The sequence below is a fragment of the Vanellus vanellus genome (assembly GCF_965231255.1).
Source record: "Vanellus vanellus genome assembly, chromosome: 6".
NCBI classification, from domain to species: Eukaryota; Metazoa; Chordata; class Aves; order Charadriiformes; family Charadriidae; genus Vanellus; species Vanellus vanellus.
Genome location: NC_138911.1, coordinates 12746392 through 12767608, shown reverse-complemented (window position 1 = coordinate 12767608; position 21217 = coordinate 12746392). Strand labels below are relative to the sequence as shown.

The 21217-nt window shown below is 38.7% G+C and overlaps 1 protein-coding gene across 4 annotated transcripts in view; it reads right to left on the bottom strand.

Moving 5' to 3' along the window:
• DENND5A (DENN domain containing 5A) overlaps positions 1 to 21217 on the bottom strand; it is a gene marked incomplete at its 5' end in the record, with an annotated part of 69329 nt that overhangs the window by 2794 nt on the left and 45318 nt on the right. For 2 of the 4 annotated variants that reach the window (XM_082485113.1, XM_082485114.1), the window contains 12 exons: positions 13 to 181; positions 978 to 1101; positions 2414 to 2496; positions 3376 to 3557; positions 4755 to 4873; positions 5438 to 5583; positions 7518 to 7639; positions 11516 to 11644; positions 12645 to 12729; positions 14161 to 14245; positions 17460 to 17612; positions 19227 to 19358. In XM_082485113.1, coding sequence (XP_082341239.1) covers positions 13 to 181; positions 978 to 1101; positions 2414 to 2496; positions 3376 to 3557; positions 4755 to 4873; positions 5438 to 5583; positions 7518 to 7639; positions 11516 to 11644; positions 12645 to 12729; positions 14161 to 14245; positions 17460 to 17612; positions 19227 to 19358 — 1529 coding nt within the window. Of the gene's footprint in view, positions 1 to 12; positions 182 to 977; positions 1102 to 2413; positions 2497 to 3375; positions 3558 to 4754; positions 4874 to 5437; positions 5584 to 7517; positions 7640 to 11515; positions 11645 to 12644; positions 12730 to 14160; positions 14246 to 16516; positions 16622 to 17459; positions 17613 to 19226; positions 19359 to 20370; positions 20479 to 21217 lie in introns of all 4 variants that reach the window. The other 2 variants (XM_082485111.1, XM_082485112.1) reach the window with 2 other exon arrangements.

Sequence of the window (21217 nt, the reverse complement as noted above, 5' to 3'; positions counted from 1 at the left end):
TTTTCTTTATACCTGGCTCCAAGACACACCAGCATCTGAAATTTGCCATCCTTCCCAATGTTTCTAGGGGTGTTGTTGATAGCAGTAATAAAGCGACAGAAATTCCTGGCCCTTGTCTGCCAGTTCTCTTCTGGGACCATTTCATTCTGCTCAAGGGTCTCATAGTATGTTTGTGCTTTTTCTTAAAAGAATGGTGGGAGATAATGAAGTTTCATCAGTCCATATAGCAATCCTAAAATATCTGAAATATCATTCTTCTGTGCTTGGAATAAAATAATTAGGCACTACAACCTTCAAATATAGGTTATTAAATTTGATACCACCTCAGTATAATGCTTTCCCCATAAGCATGCTTACAAATGAACATAGGAAGTTCCATCTTAACATGAGGAGGAACTTCTTCACTTTGAGGGTAGTGGAGCACTGGAACAGGCTGCCCAGAGAGGTTGTGGAGTCTCCCACTCTGGAGACATTCAAAACCTGCCTGGACGCTGTCCTGTGCAACCTGTTGTAGGTGACCCTGCTCTGGCAGGGGGGTTGGACTAGATGATCTCCAGAGGTCCCTTCCAACCCTGACTATTCTGTGAAATTCATAAGGCTATCTGATCTCCAGATCAGACCATTGGCAAATCAGCATGAGTGTCTACGTCATGGAGGGGACAGTTAAAGTTGAAAGGCCTAGATTCAAAGCGCATCCATGAATTTCCTGAATTATTATGTCTAGGCATTGTTTTTTTCTGTTTGATTCCATGTGTAAAACTGGGATTACACTTCCCTCTGAACAGTGCTAAATATGTTCTAGTAACTACTGAATTTTGAGATGCTACAGTAAAATGATGATATAAGGAGATGCTGCCAAGATGCCTCCAAGAAGTATGCTGTTCATGCCAGCCGAGACACAGTGGCAATGACAAAGAACACAGATGGATATATTTCGAAGACACAAACAGGCTCTGGTATGCCTCCCTCCCACTTACCTAAAAAGTCCCAAATAAAGACATTTTTGAAGAGCCTTGGCGATTTAAATCCATGCTGAAACACTTGCTCAAGAGCTGAAACAAGTCCACTTTCTCCACACAGCAACAGCGTCAGACTGCCTCTCTGCCAAGCACAGACAGAAAGCAAACACACTTATTTTCTCAGTTAGGAAGTCTGGGACAGAAGTGCCTCATGCATCTATTACTGAAACCAGTTTTTCAATAAATAGATTCTCCAAGTTACAGTCTACTGTCAAACAGTGGCCCCTGACAAGATGGCCCAGTTCTCACAAGTCCTGAGCATTCAAAAATCTGTTGACTTCTCAAAGAACGAGGCTGAATAAACCAGTCTCAGGGTCTCACTGTCATCAAATGAAGCCACAAAAAGGCCAAGATAAAGATCATGAGCAGGTTTTACCTGTAATGACAACTGTACAGAAAATTAAGAAAATATTTTCCTCTTTTACTAAGTAATAAAGATCACAGGTCCATTGTAGCTGGTGCCTCAGACTGTCTGCTTATCAACAAAAACAATATTTAATGCAATTTTTAAAGACCAGGAAAAAACCAAATTCTTCTTTAGAACATGACAGTAAATTCTATTTTGCAAAACCAGTGCGTGATCACTTGATATTATTGTGTAAATGCAATCATCAACCAGAATCACACTGTATATGAATTTGCCATGTTATACTGAACTTAGAAAAGATAGGTGCAGAAGGAATGGAAAATTAATTACTTTCAAGAGACATCCATACAAGAGCCAGCACTGCTCTGCAGCACTCCTGCTCACAAGGGCTGGACTGTGATGCTTTGACGGAGGCATGCTTCTTAAGTTTGTTTAGGAAAGAACTGCTGTGTCAGTTAAGGTGATTACATGTATAACGTAGAAGCGTGCAGAGTCTTTGAGAGCACTTCTGCTTCACTTGCAGTGGAGAGTGTGGATGTGGGTCTTTTTTGTTTCTTTTGGTTTTTTGTTGTTGTTGGTTTTTTTGTTTTTTTTTTTTTTTTTTAAGTGGCCCATGGGTTTTCATGGTTTAAGTAGTAAAGATAATACAAAAAGGGATTAAAAAAAACCTACTCAGTACTCGATGTAGATGTAAAGTATCAGTTAATCCAGAACAAACTAAACAGGAGGCAACACTCTTGACAGTGGTACGGGTAGAATCCTTGGCAGAATTTGACTGATAACACAATTTCCAATACCAGAATGTTAACATTTAAATTAACAGAATGCTCCAGTTAGCAGCAAAACTGAGGTACTTGAGGATCTACTATTCCAACAGTGTAGTCTCTGTATCTCATTTTTTGCTCCACTTAAGGAATCTTCAAACACATGGCTGTTCATTCAGCTTGGTTATTTCTGTCACATATTCTCCAATGGTCACTAACAGTTTTAGGACAGAAGTGCCACTACACAGACAACAACTCCTCACCTCCTTCTCTGGCTTGTGGAAATGCTTGACGATACCATTGACAGCTTCACCAATAGCTTCTTGGATTTGACCAGTATTTAACTCTGCAAAATACAAGAATATATCCAGCCACTTTGTAACAGCTTTAGAAATTGTACCTGTGCATGATGGATAAGGCATACCACCAAAAAAAAAAAAAAAAAAAAAAAAAAGGAGCATGAGCCAGTATAACATATGCTATTGGTGAAAAGGGGTGCTGGACTGTGGGTAATCAAAATCCTACTCTACTTTTATTTACTGTGGAGGAGGTAGAACTGGAGATAGAGATATTTTTATGTCAAAGTTAACACTGGTTTTTCAACACAACAACAGGTGGAAAGGGTTTTTACATATTACGTGCATTTTAAGACTAGGGCCCAAAGCTAAGAAAAGGACATGTGCTTTGATTAGGACCACCAAATCTGGGCATCCTGGAAATACTTCTTGTGATAGTTTCATTGTATATCCAAGCATGCTTGGGAGCAAAGTAACCACCTGATTTATCACTAATAAGACAACCCCAAAACAGTGATATCAATAGAAAACTAAAGTCCATGAAAAGAAACCACTAGCAAGCTTTTTCATCCATGAAGACAGAGACAGGGCAGCAAATTTCTACCTTCCTCCATAGAATTCATTCCACAGATGAAGGACAAGAATACAGAAAACACCACTAGGACAGCTAAGCACTGGACCAGGAGTCCAGAGACATCTTCCTTCCATCCTTGAAGACTTTCAAAACCTAAGTAGACAGAACAGGTTGCTCAGGATTGTAACTCGGAAGTTAGCTGGACTTTGAGCAGGAGGTTGGGCTAAGTGAGTTTCACAGGTCCTTTCCAAGCTACAGTTCTAAAATACAAGAAAACCTACAGTTCTGTTTGCAAGCAGCTCTCCTCAGGTGATGATGCAGGACAGTACAAGACAAGACATCCCCCACCACTCACTTGGCTTATTGTTTGGTGATATAGTGACAAATCTTCTGATCATGCTTGGTGACTGCTGCAAAGGAGGGGTTCGGCACTGCCGCTCATCAACCTCAGTGTGGGAAGTCAGCAACTCTCCCACCAGGATCCTCTCTAAGCTGCCATCATCCATTCCCTTTCCAAGCCACCTTCCACAGGGAAACCTAAGAACATAAAGGAGGCATTTGGATCAAGTGCTTCAACCCAGATTCAATTCCACGCCAGAGACTTTCAACTGCAGTTACATAAACCCCAAATTCTGCTAGTATAGTTATTAGAAATACTTCGCTTGTCTAACAATTAATAAACCAAGTCTTGGTTTAGACTTCTGCCAGCAGAGGGAGCAAAAGTAAAACAGCTTCTCAGTTCCAGGTTTGTGCTAAATGTCACAATAGATGATCCGCCAAGTAAACAGTGGCAGATTTTGCCTTGTGTCCTATATGTAGTAGATGATTTAAGGGCTGCTGAGGGAAAAGAGGTAGAAGGGGGAGACCCACTACACACTATAGATGGGTGGTAAAATATACTTATGCTTTCATTGGATACATTACATAGCGGGCCAGCCACAAAATAAACACACTAAACATATACTGAAATGCCAAAACACCATACATCTATTGAAATTGGGATATTAAATCACACACTAGAAAGCACACATGCTTACTTGCTCATTATCACTTTCTATGAACCAATGTTGATGTCAGTTTAATCAGCTTAATCAGAAAACTGAACAGCATCCAAAAATAGAATCTTACCTCTTCACTTAATTACAAACAAACTGGCATGGAGAACTGAGTGGACTTACCCACCAATCTGTCATCAAAATGAGCCTGGTAGTTTCTCTAAACAAAGGACAGGGCAAACTATGCTGTACCTAACACAAATAAATTTAATTCTTACTGTAAATCTCATTCCTTTACATTCACTGTGTAAACACAGGTTTCTAACACTCATAAGCCCTTGTGTTCCAGCTTGTGTCCAAAGGTGTCTCTATAATACTTAGAGCACTCAGCCTTCATATAAAATACCAGCCATATTTGGTAAGCAGCAAGTTCTAACTTGCTATTTCATCTTTGGGCTCAAAGAAGATTATTTTTATGATGCACAACAATCAACTCATCTTCTCCATCAATGTTTTGAGGCTGGACATGAGCATCTGCAAACTGAAAACTCTGTTTAATTTTGTAAGAATCATGACTTGTTTAATGCCAGAAGCCAAATGACCTTTCTACGCCTTCAGGTAGTGGCAACTGTAGACAGAGACCCAGGAGATAAGAACTTTCTAATCAAACAAGCCCTACTGTGCCAGCTCCCTTCAGAAATTCTACTTACCCAACATGAAATGTCAGGATGATACTTACTTGTAAGTATGCCCTGTTATTTCATTTCTGACCATAACATATTCCACTAGCCACTTGGCATACAGCCCTGAATTATCATGTCCTATTTGCACTGTGGTCAGTTTTCCCAGGTTCTGGCACTGCAAATAAAACAAAGGGTTTGTTAGAGTAAACTGAAAGAGAGCAGCATGTCAGAGATGTAATCTACTACAGCACATGCTCAGACCGGGAATCAGAAATGCAGTTCTCCTTTTCTGACTGCAGGATTGATTCTGTGCTTTTAAGGGGTAGGTTACTTTATTTGTTTGTTTGTTTGTTTTGTTAAATACTATTTTGATCATCAGAGAGAACATCAGGTGAACTAGAATTTTCAATTAAATTTTACCCAATGCACACACACACACTAATCAGAGCAGAATCACTTATTTGTTTTCAATGAAGAGGATATGACACCTCCCACCATTACAGCACAAAGCTGTAATATAAAGACAGTCTTGTCCATCCTTGCACTAAGGATTTATCAGTCATTTTGCTCTGCATGTCATTAAATATAGATTAAATTTGCTATGTACAAGCACAAGGAAGTATTTGCAACTGACCACATAGACTAAAGATATGAAGTGTATGGCAATATGGTATAGCACGGGGAGAATTTAAAACTGAACAGAACATCCAAAGCATTTTTTGCATCAAGCAATACAAACCTCAAAAGTCATTTCTAATATATTCCTGGGAATCTGCAGGACTGCTGTTTCACCCAGCTCTCCCGAGATACATATCCAAGGATTGGCTGTAAACATCGAGCCACCAAGTTTCTTGCTAGGAACAATCAATATATGGTATGGTATCACTGCAAACACAAGAAGAAATAACACTTCAAAAATGAAGACGAATTATGTGACCTATTTAATGAAGAAAGGGGGAAAAGATAAGTCATAATAATACTGCAGTACCATGAAATGTTAAAATAGCATCAGAACTGCTATTTAATCATGCTAACACTTGCACACTAAGCACTGATCGACAAATCAGGAACTGTACACATAGCCAACATTAAGAAACAGAGCTGACAGCAAAACACTGACAAATGAAAAAAGAATACGGATGGAATAATGCCTTCATATAGGTACAATAATTTTTCATTCACCAGCCTCAAAATATGTCATGAAGCTGATTACTTGTCCCCAGCTTAGACACAAGGAAGTAGAGACAGAATATTCATGTATCCAGGACTAGCTGTAGCTCAGCATGCAACTCAATGCTCAACCCCTATCTCCCTGCTTTTGAGCGTGCGAGTAAGCACACTACACAACTAACACCAATTCCCATTCAATTACTAACCAAAGCCTTTCTTTGCAGGGCTTGTTTGCAGCAGCATTCACTACAGTGGCTGAACAAATTCAGTGAAAAAATATATATATGCTGCAATTTTCTCTGTACCATGTTGCTTCAGTTATGCTAACTGTAAGACTTGATTTTAAATAGAAAAAACAACTTTTTTCCCCTCTAACTGGCACCACACACATGCTAAAATGCTTTCTGGTCCCCCGGTTTACCAGTGGCTAATTCAACATAGTATCACCTGAGTTACAGCCCCTTCCCTGACTCAGGAGGCATGTGCTCCTGAGGAAACGCATGCGCTTTTCAGTCGCCTAGCATCTCATGCACAACTCCCTATTAACCAAACTTTTATAACAAAATCCAATTATCTGAATGGTCATTGTGTTTCTTGGCAAAGTGCCCTTCTTTTATAGTGCATAAATGGATTAGAGTTAGGGTTTTTCAGCTGAGGCGGTTAATACATTTCTCCCTCAGCATCTCCTCAGCTGTCAGTGCCCTCAAGAAAGCATTTGGTGGTTGGATTTTCTTAAAAGCTTGATGCTTGTAGCATTTAAGAATGAATTAAAATGTCTCCCTTTTTATTTTCTGTGCTGATAACCTTAAAGTAAGCGACAATTTAACTGCATCCAGCAGACCAGATTTTAGCATTGTCCAGAACTTGCCCCCAACAGGACCAAAACCTATTTTGCTTAGACACCTGCTTGCTTTGTCTTTCATACACGCAAATATGGATCATAACATACCACCAAGGGTAGCTCTTACCATGGAGCCAGAGGGGTCCTTTCACACACACCCACCCCCAATTTTATAAGCCTTGCTAAAGTCTTTCCTTAATCTGCCTTACTAGTGAGGTCCTGTTTCAGCAGGCCCACAAATGCACGAGAACTCGGTAACACATTTCAGCATCAGCAACAACAGGTTTAAAGTTTCTCTAGGGCATCTTTAAAAAAAAGAAAAAAAAAGTACTTCAATGCGTTGCAGAATTTGGATGCAGCCTTCAATGCGCATTTCATTGTTATCTCAAAGTCAGAAACAGGCATGCAGCAAAGTAGGCTTAGCTGAAAAGTTTTTTTTGCTTTCTTTTTGATTCCTAGCATGTGTTAATATTCTCACCTTGATAATGAACAACCCGTACTGTTCTTGTTTAGTATGATGCAAACGTGTCCACTGCAAAATTTTCTGTTGAGATCTATGCCCCAACTAAAAGGATTACAGCTGCCTGTGTTTTACCAAGTTAGAAACAAAAGCCTTTACTGACACAAGAGAGAGACACTACTGCCCACCAGAGAAGATCATGGAAATAGTGATACAGCATACACAGATGGATACCAGGAAGAAAGCAGAACAATTACATTAAGGCACGTTGCTTAGAGACATTTAGAATTTTGGATAAGGACTCAACCAATTTTGGAAATCCGAGTTCCAGGGAAAGCAAATACTTACAGATTGTTGTGAAAACATTGGTAAAGCAAAAGTAATCAACAGCATTGAATGACAGGAGATGATACAAGAATTGTTCTTTCTCATCATCACAGCGGAGGAATGCATAACGCTTGTAGAGTTTTCTGACAAAGCAAAACAAATAATCTGTCATAGTAACAAGATGCTTTCAGTGAAATGTTTTCCAGTATGCATATTTATTAGGTAAACTATGAAGAATGTGCAAGCGATTACAAATGACAAGTAATACTTGTACAACCAACAGTATTTAATGTGCCAAGATATGTCGACACTCTGCAAGTCTGAAGTTCCCCAAGTGCATCAGTCCAATACTTCACACTGTTTTCCACCCCTTGAAAGCAAGGTTTGGGGTGGTCTAAGGGTCTTCTCCCACCCAAAAACACCCCAAGAGATGGAAAAAAGACTTTTGTACTTTATTGCAAGAATTTCTCTGACTTCTTTTGGCCACGTAAAATGACAGAACTGAAGTAAAGAGAGTCCTCATAAGTTACTTCCGAGCAGATGGTGCCATGGGAAAGTCCTCCAGCACATAAGACAGCTAGAAGACTTTTTTCCAAGGACACTAGGGCAAACACTGGTATCTGCTTGTATTATGTTATAGGTGATAACCCAGGGCCTACAACAAGCTGCACGTTAAGCTAGGGAATAGCTTCAGTGTTGACAGTACACAGCTCCTGAAATAACCAAAATCATAAGTATGCAAAGGTGGCCTGAAGTCCTACTGTTCCCTTTTACTGGGTTGCAAACTCTTTGCTAGGACTGCAACACCATACAGAACTCCAACTGCTTTTAAGTGGAAATATTGAAAGATGTAGCTCAGTAGCCTTCTCTCACTAGTGGAGCCACTAACGCCTATGCAGAAGAACACATTGTAAACGGAAACAATCTTATATACTTATTGAAACTACTAAAAACACATTAGAGAATTTAATGCTGCAAGACCCGCAACTGGGAAACCTTGAAAAGAATTTATAACCCCAACCTTTTCAAATGCAAATTTTGACAGGAAAATACTCTTAAAGTTACTAACTTGTATATAGCAATCACCACAATTTTTGTTAATTATGCATCCAGTAAATAATCCCAGTGTTGGTGATTCCAGTAAACATAAAGGAAGAGCATGCCAAGACGCATCAAAATCCAACTGAAGATAGGGGAATATTCACATCATCATGAATACATGAATTGGGTGTTAGAAATGCTGACACAGCCATGGATAGGTTGTTCCTGCCAGGAGGGCATCCTGACAATTCCCCTCAGTTTCAGATATCAATTACAAAAAAAGTCAGCAAGTGACTCACAAGCCAGAACTTTGCAAAATAAATCAATGATAATTAGCGCACACACACATTCTCACATAACAAACATAACACTAGAGCTTGGCAGGATATGTTCAACGGAAAAAAGATACTGAGCCTTAAATGAACGTAACCTGCCTGTAGCCACAAGAGTAGCAAACCCACAAAGGTCTCATGGGTGACTGTGTCCATCTTTCATTTGAACAACCTGAACCACATGTTTAGACAGCCTGTCCATAAGGGTATGTGCTGTCCTGCCATTTCAAATTGTAAAATTTCTCAGTTTATTTGTGCACATAAAGGTCTCAGGGGACTGAAGCTTTGAGATTTTCTTCTGTTCCCTAATTCTAGTGCTTTTGCAGACTAGAAAGAAATATGTTTCAGTTTTCTTATATTTTTTAGCAAATGCAAAGTGGAGAGAATGGGTTAATTAAAATATCTAACAGTTGCTTCAAAAAAGAAGACACAACCATGTTAAGTGTAAAATTGCAGTAGGTGCACAATTACTTTTAGTACCTCACTGAACTTGGCACTGCTTCCACTAGAAAAACGAAACGGAGCACTTTTTAAATCCATGCTGCCTAGAACATGTTCCTTTAAGTAGGATATCTAAATATGCAACACAAAGCACACAAGATTACAAAGACTTGATGTCATTCTATGCAAGTTGCTCCTTCGCTCGTCACTTTCATTTTAAACATATTTTTGCTGCTGTCTCAATCTGTCCTAGAGAATCAGAATCTGTCTGATAGATGAACAGTGCATTGGCCAGTGTTAAGACAGTTGGGGTGGGCTTCTTTTTTTTTTTGTTGGGGGGGGGGGGGGGGGGGGGTAGGGGGGAGTGGAGTGTGGTAGTACGTGGGAAAATCCTCTCACAGCACTTGTTCTGCAAGGGACAAGCACTGCTAAATTTAACCTGATCTGGACTGTTGACTTCACTGGAGAGGCATAACCTTAATTTGAGATACAGGTAGATTTATTAGCTGTTCTCACTCTGTCCTTCAGCTTTTCATTGCTCGCAGCTGGAAGGCTGCAGCTTCATCAGAAAATCTAATATAATTCAATATAAGGCAAATCTCAAATAACTAGCAGTTGGGGTTCAGAGGGAATGGGGGAGGGAAGACATTTCTTGCAGGATGGTGTGAGTGGAAGGAGAGGAAAGGAAGAGTAGACAGAATAGGTTAAGCTGCCTCCAGAAAGAAGTCTTCAATTAAAATGAATGACAATTACTAGGGCCCATACAAGAGAACCTTTAATTTCCAGAGAATAAACAGTATATTCAACCTTATCAGCAATACATTTATTTTCTGCACAGGTTACACTAAATAAACCTCAAATTGTAACTTCTAAAAAAATTAGTATTAAACTATGGACTGTACTCTGATTTGTACAACTATTTACACAAGAATTATTTACGTTTAGAAAGATAATATAATGTTCATGTGCTCTGGACATCACCAAGGAAATAGATCCTTGTGCTGAGCATTTCTCCTTTTGCCCTTCAAGCTGTGTACTTTTAAGAAGCACTACCACAGAATACTTTATTTGATAGAGTTTAAGCCAGCAGTATTTATAACTCTCTCCAGGTTCAAGTGTTCAGTTTTCACCCATATTCCCCTCCCCCTATACTTCATATACTTCTCCCATTTTCTTCCTGTAGTACAATTACTCTTTAAAGAGTGTTTTGGGTCTCAATGGATGGCTCTTTTCATAACTTTTTTTATGACTTCATACACATTGAATTGAAAGTCACATATTTTGAAATGTTTAGAAGTAATAAAAACAAAATGTATCATAATAGCAGATAGTTCACTATTATGAAAGCAATTCACCTTATTTTCTTAAGCAGGCTATAAAACCTTTACTGTGTAGGAGAGGACAAATAAAGCTGAGACACTGTCAGTTTGATTTACAGATGTGAACAATCATGCTTCGAAAGATTTAAATAGAAGATTTAAAAAGATTACCACATCTCATCTTCAGCTTATTGCCCCAAAATGAGATGCAAGAACTGATCCTCACAGCCTTCCTAGTCACCTTCAAGGTACTGCATGTACACCATTCATCTGCTCTCTTAAACTACACTAGAAGTTGATTTTATCTACATTAGTTTACATGACACTGAAAGGAGTTAGGAGAACATCTCAGATTTGGAGACAGAAGTGAGAAGCTAAGGAACAGTCACTTTGAGTCACACTAACATGAATCACAGAAGCATATCTGGATGTGCCTTTGCACTCCTCATATCATGACAGAACTGTGTAAAAGGACCTAAGCTGCAATTTGTCATGCATTGTGAAGACACACAAACAATCCAAGGAAAACCAAATAACCCAAATAAGGGGGCCAAGATAAAAACCTTGACTCAGCAAAGTAGTGGTGTTTGGACTTATGCCCTGTTTCATTTAGTCCCTAGTAATTTTTGAAGATTTCAATTTCACTTCAAAGTCACAGACAGTCTATGCTGACAGAACTGATTCTGTATCTGAAGAACCCCAGCATTAAATCATAATTCCCAAACACCTCATACACAGGTACAGAGAGACACTTGGAAGGATAGTTTATCCTATTACTTTTGCACACTGCTAAGCAGATGGAAAAATAGGCACTTCTGGGTTTTTGAAGTCAAACAACTAAACAGGCTTAATTTTTAAAAGCTTTGCCCAAGATAAACCATCTTACTTTGTGAGTTCATGATCTGAAAGCAGCTGTTTTAGATGCCTAGAGAGCAACTTCTTTTCCATAGACAGACGAACCCAGGCTCTGGCCTTGCCAACATCTGTTTTGATCTCACTGATGTTCTGGATATGCCTGAAAAGGAAAGAAAAAAAAAAAAAAAAAAGACACTGCCCAGTATTTTCAAAATGTGACAGCTCTTTTGAACCAAGCTAGGCTGAAGAAGGAATTTTGCTAATAATGCAAAATATCAGGAAAACTCCTGGAAAAAGAGGCACAACCACCTTAATATCTAAATTTCTTGCATATCTAGCTGAAAAAGAATAAGAGCCTGAAAAGGAAATATCTGCAATGCAGTGCCCTATTTACAAAATTCTAAACCAGGCCCATTGCCTCACATAATTTAAGAATCATTCTGGACCTTATCACTGCAATATTTATGGCTGAGTGCTTTGGAAAATTAAATACTGTCTTTGCATGCTTAGTAGTAGCTTTTCTTGCATACAAGACACAGATGATATATTTTGAAAGCACAAGCGTGTCCCTTGAAAATCCTCAATTCACTCCTCCTCACTGAAAAAAATTAGAAGTTGGTAAGGTAAAAGGAGGAAAGAAGAAATATTTTCCAAATTAATTTAGAAGTTCTGCATATTATTTTTTGATGTACTGAAAAGAAGGCATTGAGCAGAAGTTAGTTTTATTCACACTACAGTACTCGACATTAGATAAACCCATTCTTTAGATCAGAGAAGTTCTTTAAACTGCTTTCTTCACTGAGAAGCAAGAATGAGCTCAGAGCTACACAACCAACTTGGAAATTACTGGGAAAATACATATGCTACACCATATCTCTGTGGAAATAAACCAATACAGAATACTTACAAAAAGAAGAAAACTGTGTCAGGTTGTTTCTATAAGCTAGTAGATGAGATAACATAAAACCTGCTCAGTAAGAAATGTTTTTGTAAAGGTCAATGAAAAGGTTGCACTATAAAACAGTTCAGCAGGTTCCTTCCCTACATCCTCCTCCTGATGTACAAAACACAGATTTTTCTGTAATGGTACACATTATACGCACAAACAAGTATGCAAATTTCATGAGTTTTCTGTGTTGGTTTTAGTAGTTTAAACTCACCTCATATCCTGGATGAGAGAGATTCTAAGAGGTGACATGGCTGGACTAGTATCAGACTTTCTCCTTTCTGAATCAAGAAGTATTCCTAGATTCAGAAGAACAGAATTTTTTGTTAGTAGAACTCCATCTAAAGGTTTAAAAAAAATCAATATAAAAAAGAAGGTGAATTAACACTGACTTGCACTCTTGCGTTATTGGTGACTCGCTGCTTTGTGAAGATATTGTGGCATGTTTCCACTTCATGTGACATGAAAATCTAATATGCTACACAGATGGTTATGCAGATCAGCACACACTGAGCATTAAAACATTAATGAGCTTAGATTCAGCTGAAATTGGTATGACATCAAATGGCTTAAGACATATACTAATCAAGTATTATTTTCTAAAGACTACCCTATTTTCTTTCTACGTAGTAAAACTGACCGGCACTGTTGACACCAGAAAATAGCGTTCAACATGTTTTACTCAGTACACCACACATCGCATGCTTAACTAATCTATCACTTTGCAGACTCCCTTAACACTGCTACTTCTTAAAATAGCACATTTGGGGGGGGGGGGGGGGGGGGGGATGTGTGTTAAGCAATATCCTATCTCTCCAATTCCACTCTAGATTCAGACTGTATATTAAATATAGTCCCTGCCCTCAATCCCAAGTTAGAAAGTATAAAACCGATTATGACTTGTCTAATATGTAAAAGCACTACAGACCAAATGACATTTAGGAGACCATAATACTTTCCAAATCTTTGTTTTTCATTGCTTACAGGAGCTTGTGCATGTTAGTAATGCTGAGCAATTTGCCTACAGCAACTTTAAAAAAAAAAAAACAAAACCCAAAACAGGCACCCACCACCTCCCCTAAAACTATTGCTCTCTCCAAAGTTTATCCTGCCATCTGACACAAGTAGTGTGTAAAAATTACGTTATTAATCTTAGAAACAGATTATCAATAGATCTTATGTGCAATACTACTTTTACTGCAACACTTGATATAACAAAAATTAAAATATGTTTCTACAGGGTTTTTTTATTTTTTTAAACGTCTCTTTTAAACAATAAGCCTACTGTTCAGTTGGTTTTCAATAGAGAATGTAAAACTTCAGGATGTACAGCACAATTTTATATACTTATACTTGTCTTCCACCCCCATCCATAACATAATATGCTTTGCCAGTCATGTAGTGACTACGTGTCACATGGAGGATGTTCTATCAGAGCAATCCATTTTAAAATCTGTCTTTGAAATATCTGATATTTCTGGTATCTGACTACTGCAGTAGTCAGACACCAAACCCAAATAAGTGGGCCCAATCCAACCAAGTTTATTTTTCACAAAATATATTCAGATAATACACCAGGTCCATATTCATTCTGTAGTGGATAGAGTATTTGATTCAGTCATATGGAGTGAAGGATATTTCCAAGGAAAAAATCTTTGCATGGTGCAAATCTGCAGGCAGCTCTTACTCATAGTTTTTTACCATCATCTTCCAGCAGAACCCAATCTTACCTGAGGTACTGAAGCTGCCTGACGTAGTTTTTCTCTGTCTATTTTCTAGGTAGTGTAACAGATGAGACCACAAAGCAGATTTTCCCTAAAATTAAAAACAGTATTAGTTAAAGAAATCACTATCAGTTGAATAAAGTAAATAAAAAAAAAAAGTTGAAATCATCATTGAAAGTATCAGCCATAGCAAAAATTTGCTTTAAATATGTTTCTCCCTATAAAGTCATTGGTAAAAACCAAAAATGAGATACAAGTTGGAGGTGCTTGGGAGCTGTGAAGAGTAAGAAAAGCAAGAGGCAAACTACTGAGATCTAATGATTCTGGTAAAAGGAAAACATCAATTGAACTTCATTTCTCATAGTTCATTAACACGACAAGACGACATTTAAAGACTTGTAAAACATTATGTGCAAGTCTGAGGCTGTAACTTGTACTACGTGTCTCTCCCTCCCTGCCTCTCCAGCAGTGAAATGACAAGCGATACAGAGCGAGCCTGAGTAAACCATTTTATAATTAGACCAAGTCTTGTTCCCTTCAGGGTATTTCAGGGGTATAGGTGCATGCTGTCAATTTTCAGAACCACAAAAGTTTCCCCTCAATTTCATCAAGCAAAGGACTTGGATAATCACAAACACACTAAGAAAAGACAACCCATAAGGCAAGCAGGACAATGAAAGCTTATCAGCAAGAATACCCCAGCTCTACATATTATGAAATCAACTTTAAAGTTAAAAATAGAGATGTAGTATTTAGGCCAAGATAAATCCGTCAAATAATGTTAAAAAGTGCACCTTGCTCATTATGTTGCTTTCTTAAACCTCTGGTGGCTTAAAGCAGAGTGTGAGGAAATCTTTTGCTGGCAAACTAAAAAGATTCTTGGATTCATCCTAAAATACTCTGCATGATAAATCAAAAGCTTGCAAAGACACAGAAAGACAGCGGTAATTGAACAGGGGCTCTCCAGCACATTAATTGGAAGTACTTACAGAAGAAATTAATTAGCATTACTTGTTATCTTCCTAAATTATTATATTAACTTGAAATCCAAGTAAAGATTTATCAATTCTGCATTTCAGAAAAGTAGTTATATTATAAAGCCATATTTTTATTTACAACTTTGTGTGGAAAGAAACCATGACTGTAAAGCAACAGTTGTCAATTCAGCACTACCGATGTCATCTAAAATCATATAAGTGCCTTACTGGAGGTGCAGTCATTATGGTTCCACACTGAAACAGGTGGTGGTGTTTTTTTTTTTTAAAAAAAACTGTCTTTAAAAATCTTTAAACACTTCAATCCTATAGCTCACTACAGTTGACGTAAAGAGCTAATAACCATGAGTGATTATTCCAGAAGTGGCACGCTTCCACAAGATAAAGTCTAGAGTGTCTGCAACATCTGTGTTGAGAGAAATCTATTAAAAATATGCATTTAGTGGCAAAAATATAAAAAAATGCAGAGAAGCTCAATGCCTCGTGTGTGTACCTGACAGATCCAACACGGAAAGCCAAAACTGCAAGTCTTATAAAAACATAAAAATAAAGCATGAAAAATATCAACCAGGGAACAGTTACATCCAAAATGGCATTTCTCTCAATAAACACACACATGCACACAGAGTCTAGTGTTCAGCAACTAACTGCCATGGCAAGAAATGCAACAGATCACATAAAGCAGCAAACAAAGGAATCTGCAGCAAATAGAGGTCAACAATCATGGTGAATGTAAGAATTTGTGCAGTATTTATCTGCCCACTTCTTTTACCATCATGTTACTCTCCTTTAACTTCACCAAATAGCAATGATGATGCAAGCTGTATCTATAAGGGAAAGAAAGACAGCCTAAGGAAAGCAATGGGACAGAGAACAGGCAAGGGAATAACCAAGGCCTTCTGAAAGTTCGGACTACTTCAGTCATTAGACCCTACATCCGACAACTCTCCTGCATTGCTCTGGGCAGAGGAAGGTGTGGATTCACTTTGCACGTGGAAGAATCACTAGGTAGCTAAGATAGGACTATCAGGGCTCATCAGCAGGGAAGAGGTAAAAGCAGGGATTGCTGGAAGGAAAGCCATCCTCATTACTATGGTCAATTGAGAAAGAAGAGTCTTCCTTGGCTCATTATTGAAAAATAAAACAATTTTTTTGTACAAAACAGCACGCTTTTGCCTATTTAATAAAGGCCAGATCACACAGAGAATCAGCAGTCCTTTGTTGGTTTTGTTTTTTTTTTAACTTGTGGATCATAATATAAAATGCACTGCACTTCCTCCATCAGGCCTCTATTATATTCTACCACTCTGTTTATTCCACCGTTCAGCACTGTTTGCCAACATCTGCAATCAATCCAAAGCATTAACCTTATGTAGGGTTGGCCGTCTGGTGGTCTGAAAGGCCCAAATCTGAGTTGTAGCAGAGTATACTGATGCTCTGTCTTCTAAGACGAAAGCAGTACAGCTTCTATCCTAAGTGATATACAAGAGGGAAGGGAGAGAATCACATGATAAATCTTCACATAGAGAACTGCTATATAGTTTGAAGGAGAGCAGATTTAAACACTGGCGCTCGGGTGCTGGGAACAGAGATAATGAATTACAGTTGTCTGGATCACATATATTTATTCTGCACATTCTTTTTTAAAAGAAATTATAATCCTCACTGTCCTTGCTGTTCCTTTGTACAAAGGAGAAGGTAGGTATAAAGGCCTTCCAAACTCCATCTATACCCACAAGCAACTCCAAACAGAAGAGCACAACAAACAATTATTCATTTTACACAAACAGCAACACTTTTAACTAGTGAGCTTGCAAACATCACTTAACTACCTCTACACCTTTCAGGAAGAACCAAAATAGCAACGGTTTTACTCTTAAAAACTAAATTATCCTTCACAAAAACAATTCCCCACACCATATTCCATTGACAGCACCTTTAGCATACATTGCCTTATAGCCTATGCTACTTCAATAACAAAAGTGTTAAGGACACAGAAACAGTTTTATTTACCATACTATTAAAAAAAACACCAAAAACCACAAACCAAAACAACAACAACAAAAGGTTAAATGGAAAGAAAGTCTTCCAAGGAGTCATCTGTGGAACACATCTACATGTGCATTTGCACAGATCCCAGAGCAAAAAGTGGAGACAAACAAGGGGGCAGTAACTGACAGAAAAAAGGCCAGGACGCGCAAGTATTTAACGCATCTATATACACACAACAGGTATCAGCAGAGAGAGGAAGAGTGTAACATAACTTTAGGAAAGTGCACTCCACAGCACACAGGAATATTTGTTCCTCACCTGTTTGACTTGCAGACCGTGGCTCCATATCCTTTCCAAGAGGTCACACAGACTGGCTATCAGGGTATTCTCTTCTACGCCTGTGATATTCACTTCACCATGACCTAGCTCCACAGCTTCTCGACCCATTTTTTCAACCAACATCCTCTTGGTCTCAAAAAGGACAAAGCAAAAGAGAGTTAATTCTTTCCACAGGAACTTCCAAGATCACTTAACGCTTTTAGATAACACTTTTAGATAACCAGCAAGGAAGCACATGATATCAAAGATTTGGCAGAATAACTGGGTGTATGCAGTATTTCTGAAGCTAGTGCAGGACTGCGTTTCTTTTATCCCTGTTTTTCAAGCCATAGCAGCACCCATGTTGATCACTTCCATCTTTCTCACAAATGGCTAGCAAATGAGCACACAAGCCTCCACAGAGTAACCCCAACAAAGTGGACAGCAGGCCACACACTGACAAGCAGCAAGGCCCTGCCAGGCAGGCTCAGGTGTTTCTTAAGCCTGGTGAGTGCTGGACTGGGAGCAGTACGCTATGTCTACCTCCTCCAGCGGGAGATGAACATGCACAAGCGCTTCCAAGTAGCAGGGGGATACATCCTTCCTGTGAGACCCTGTTCTGTCAGAAGGGTATTTGCGTTTAAACCAAACCCATTCCAGAGTGCATCTCCTGAGTCTCCTGATAAGCCACATTCTCCTAAATCGTGCACGATTTCATACTGGTCAACAAAGCTCTCACCAACCCCTAAAGTACAGTCTCCCAGTCACAATATATTCATCATATAGCTACCTGGAGGGAAAAATGACTAGGGAGTCACTTCTGCTTCTCTCTCACACGTTTTTTCATCTTTGTTGCTATTCTAGAGTAGCTCTCAAATGAGTAATACTCCCTCAGGCACCTATGCACAGTCTTAGTTGAGATGAAGAACTCCAAGTTAGTGTCTAGCTTCTTCTCCTCCTCACCTCCCCTGGTACTTTCTCTCTGCTAACAGCAGGCTCACTACATCCACTAGAGTTGCATTCCCACAGTGAAAGAGCCAAGTCTATCTTCAAGGATTCTCGCCATCATATGTCTCTATTAAGTGAAGGGGATTATTTGAACAGTTTCATACATGCAGAAGACAAAAGTGAAAGCAGAAGTAGATGAACGTATTGAACACAATTTTATGAAAAGTTGTATACAATTGCTATATTACCTCCACTGACTTCAGGCAAGAATGTGTCAATTTGATAATGATTCTCTTTACTGTGTTAGTATAAACATTAACATTTAATTCAGATAAATATATTGTCAAATATATATTGGTGAAGCATGTCTACAAACTAATGCCAAATTTCTTTGTTAAGTGCTTGAAAACTTACGTTTCAGAAATTTGTCGACCCACTTCCTTTAGTTATGAGAAGGCATTTTCAACACAACCTCCTCTTTTGGAATATTCACTCTTGTATAAACAGTATAATCTCATTAGCGATAACTGAAATATGCTATAATAGACATGGGCAGCGGGATGATAAAGACCCATCAGAATATTCAATCTCTTTCTGTTATTTTACATTCTCCATCATACATCAGCTTAATAAAGTTTCCAGTCTTTGCAGAATTTCTAAGTTATCTCTTCATGAATTTCTCTTTACCATGCAAAAATCTTCACAGGGATAAAAACAGCAACAGATGGCGGAAGAGGGTGGTTCAAACATATTGGCCATGAAATGGTTCATAAAGGATGGATACAAGGTGCAAGAGAACAGAATTATCCTCTATATTACCTTATTTCGGCATTCCTTCAACAAGCCTTCTACAAACTTCCAGTTTGTTTGTGCAATTACCGATGGAGAGAGGTTAGACAGTTTGGGCTGCCGAATAGTGCTGCCCAGATTCCTGGCTTCTTGTATATACTTCTGTATTGGGGTAGAAAATTGACAAATACACATAAAAGTGCAAGTGAGACTACTTTGCCAAGAGAAAAGGGTAAACTTATCTTTATAACCCACCCCGGTGCAATGAGGGGACAAGGATCACACCCTCTTTCAGTAAAGGCCCCTTTTTATATCCAGCATTATATTGGGCTGAGACACTTAAAGTACTATTTCACTGGAGGTCAAATCCCCGTTCACGTTGTCTATCTAGTATTAGAACACACATTGCTAAATAACTAAAATACAATACAAACTGTCAAGGATATTTAGATGCATAGAGATTCAATTCCTCTCTCCACCACTGAGAACTGCCTTGTTATTTTTTCATAAAAATGAAAGTTTCTTGTAATTACCCAGACCAAGGCTATTCAAATGGCAGACTGGTCTACATGGAAACTGCAAGAAAAGTTTGCCTGGAGTTTGACATCATCTGAAGTCTGTGCTATGCCCTGCATTCCTGCAGATCTCCCATTTCTTACCCACCCTCCCAGTCTTTCAGGAAGCAGCTGCAAAACACTACTAACAGCTCTCAGCTGTAAACCATCTGCATTTGTGAACAAAATAATTTCCTGAACTCGCTATACTTGAAAGAGCTTTTCCACTCCTCTTACTGCCATCAAGGAGTTGTCATTGTTTTCACCTCAGAGACAAGAATAATATGACAAATGTTTTGAAAGACAGGTGATCACAGATTGGTTGGGGCATGGCTAACTGTGAATAAGTGATAAAGAGAAAATCCTCTACACACACTGACAGAATACTCAGGATTAGTAAACATTTCAGATTAGTAGGTAACTCCTCTATCTTACACTAAAATAATGACCAACTGAAAGGTCAGTGAATAGACAGACTTGTCAAACACAGTATGATCTTTGAAAAGAGGGAAAACTACACCTTCTCCACCAGCCTTGCAATTAAGAGCTATGATACATACATTTAATTATGCATCTTTATCCAGAACTATGATTACAGTCATATTGTGCATTGGACATACCAGATAACGCTCTGACACAGATTTTATAGAAGGCATGAAGGGCCAATCATGCTGGTCCCAGTCTAAACATAACTGCAACTGAAGCTCTGACATGGAAAAGTCCAGGTGCTGGCAGGACAAGTTGGTAGCAAAAAGCCAAGCAGACCATGTAAAGCGAAAGTGGTAAGCACATATGAATTAATAAAAGCAAGCATGCAAAACAGAAAAGGAAAAGGGTGAAGACATAATACAATGCAGAACTACCAAGCATTCAACATAAAAATAAATTCGTAAGTAATGAATCTGAAAGGAAAAAAGAAAAGATGGTGTTCAGTCCTTGGATTGGTGTAAACTCTGCCTTTCGCTGGGCACAAATATTTGCAAGTTAAAAGCCACTAAGTCTCAATTCCACAGATTTTTGTTGGCTGCCCCAAAGTTTCAATTTGTCTAAAACTCTCAGCACTGCACTTTGAAACCACTGCCTCCTGCTCAGCCTGATCCCCAGTGTTCATCTCAGAAGGGCTCCCTGCCCGTTCCTTCAGACTTAACAGGAAAGTCTCTGGTTCACCCAGGAAAGGGGGTCAATGTCCAACCAGTATTATGTAATTGACAAGGTACAGCATAAACCCCTAAAAGACCAGCACAAATTATCCTGGCAGTTGGTACCCTCACCGGAGCATGTATTTGTGATTTTCATTCCTCAGAAATTATTGCCTCATGTGACAGAGTAACTCCTACAGGATAATCAACATGTGAAGTCAGTTAAAAAACAAAACAAACAAAAACCCCCAGAGACTAGAGGTAGATATTTGCCTTTTACCCAACTGAAATCTCAGAAGTTTACACGTGCTAAACATCATAACTGTTA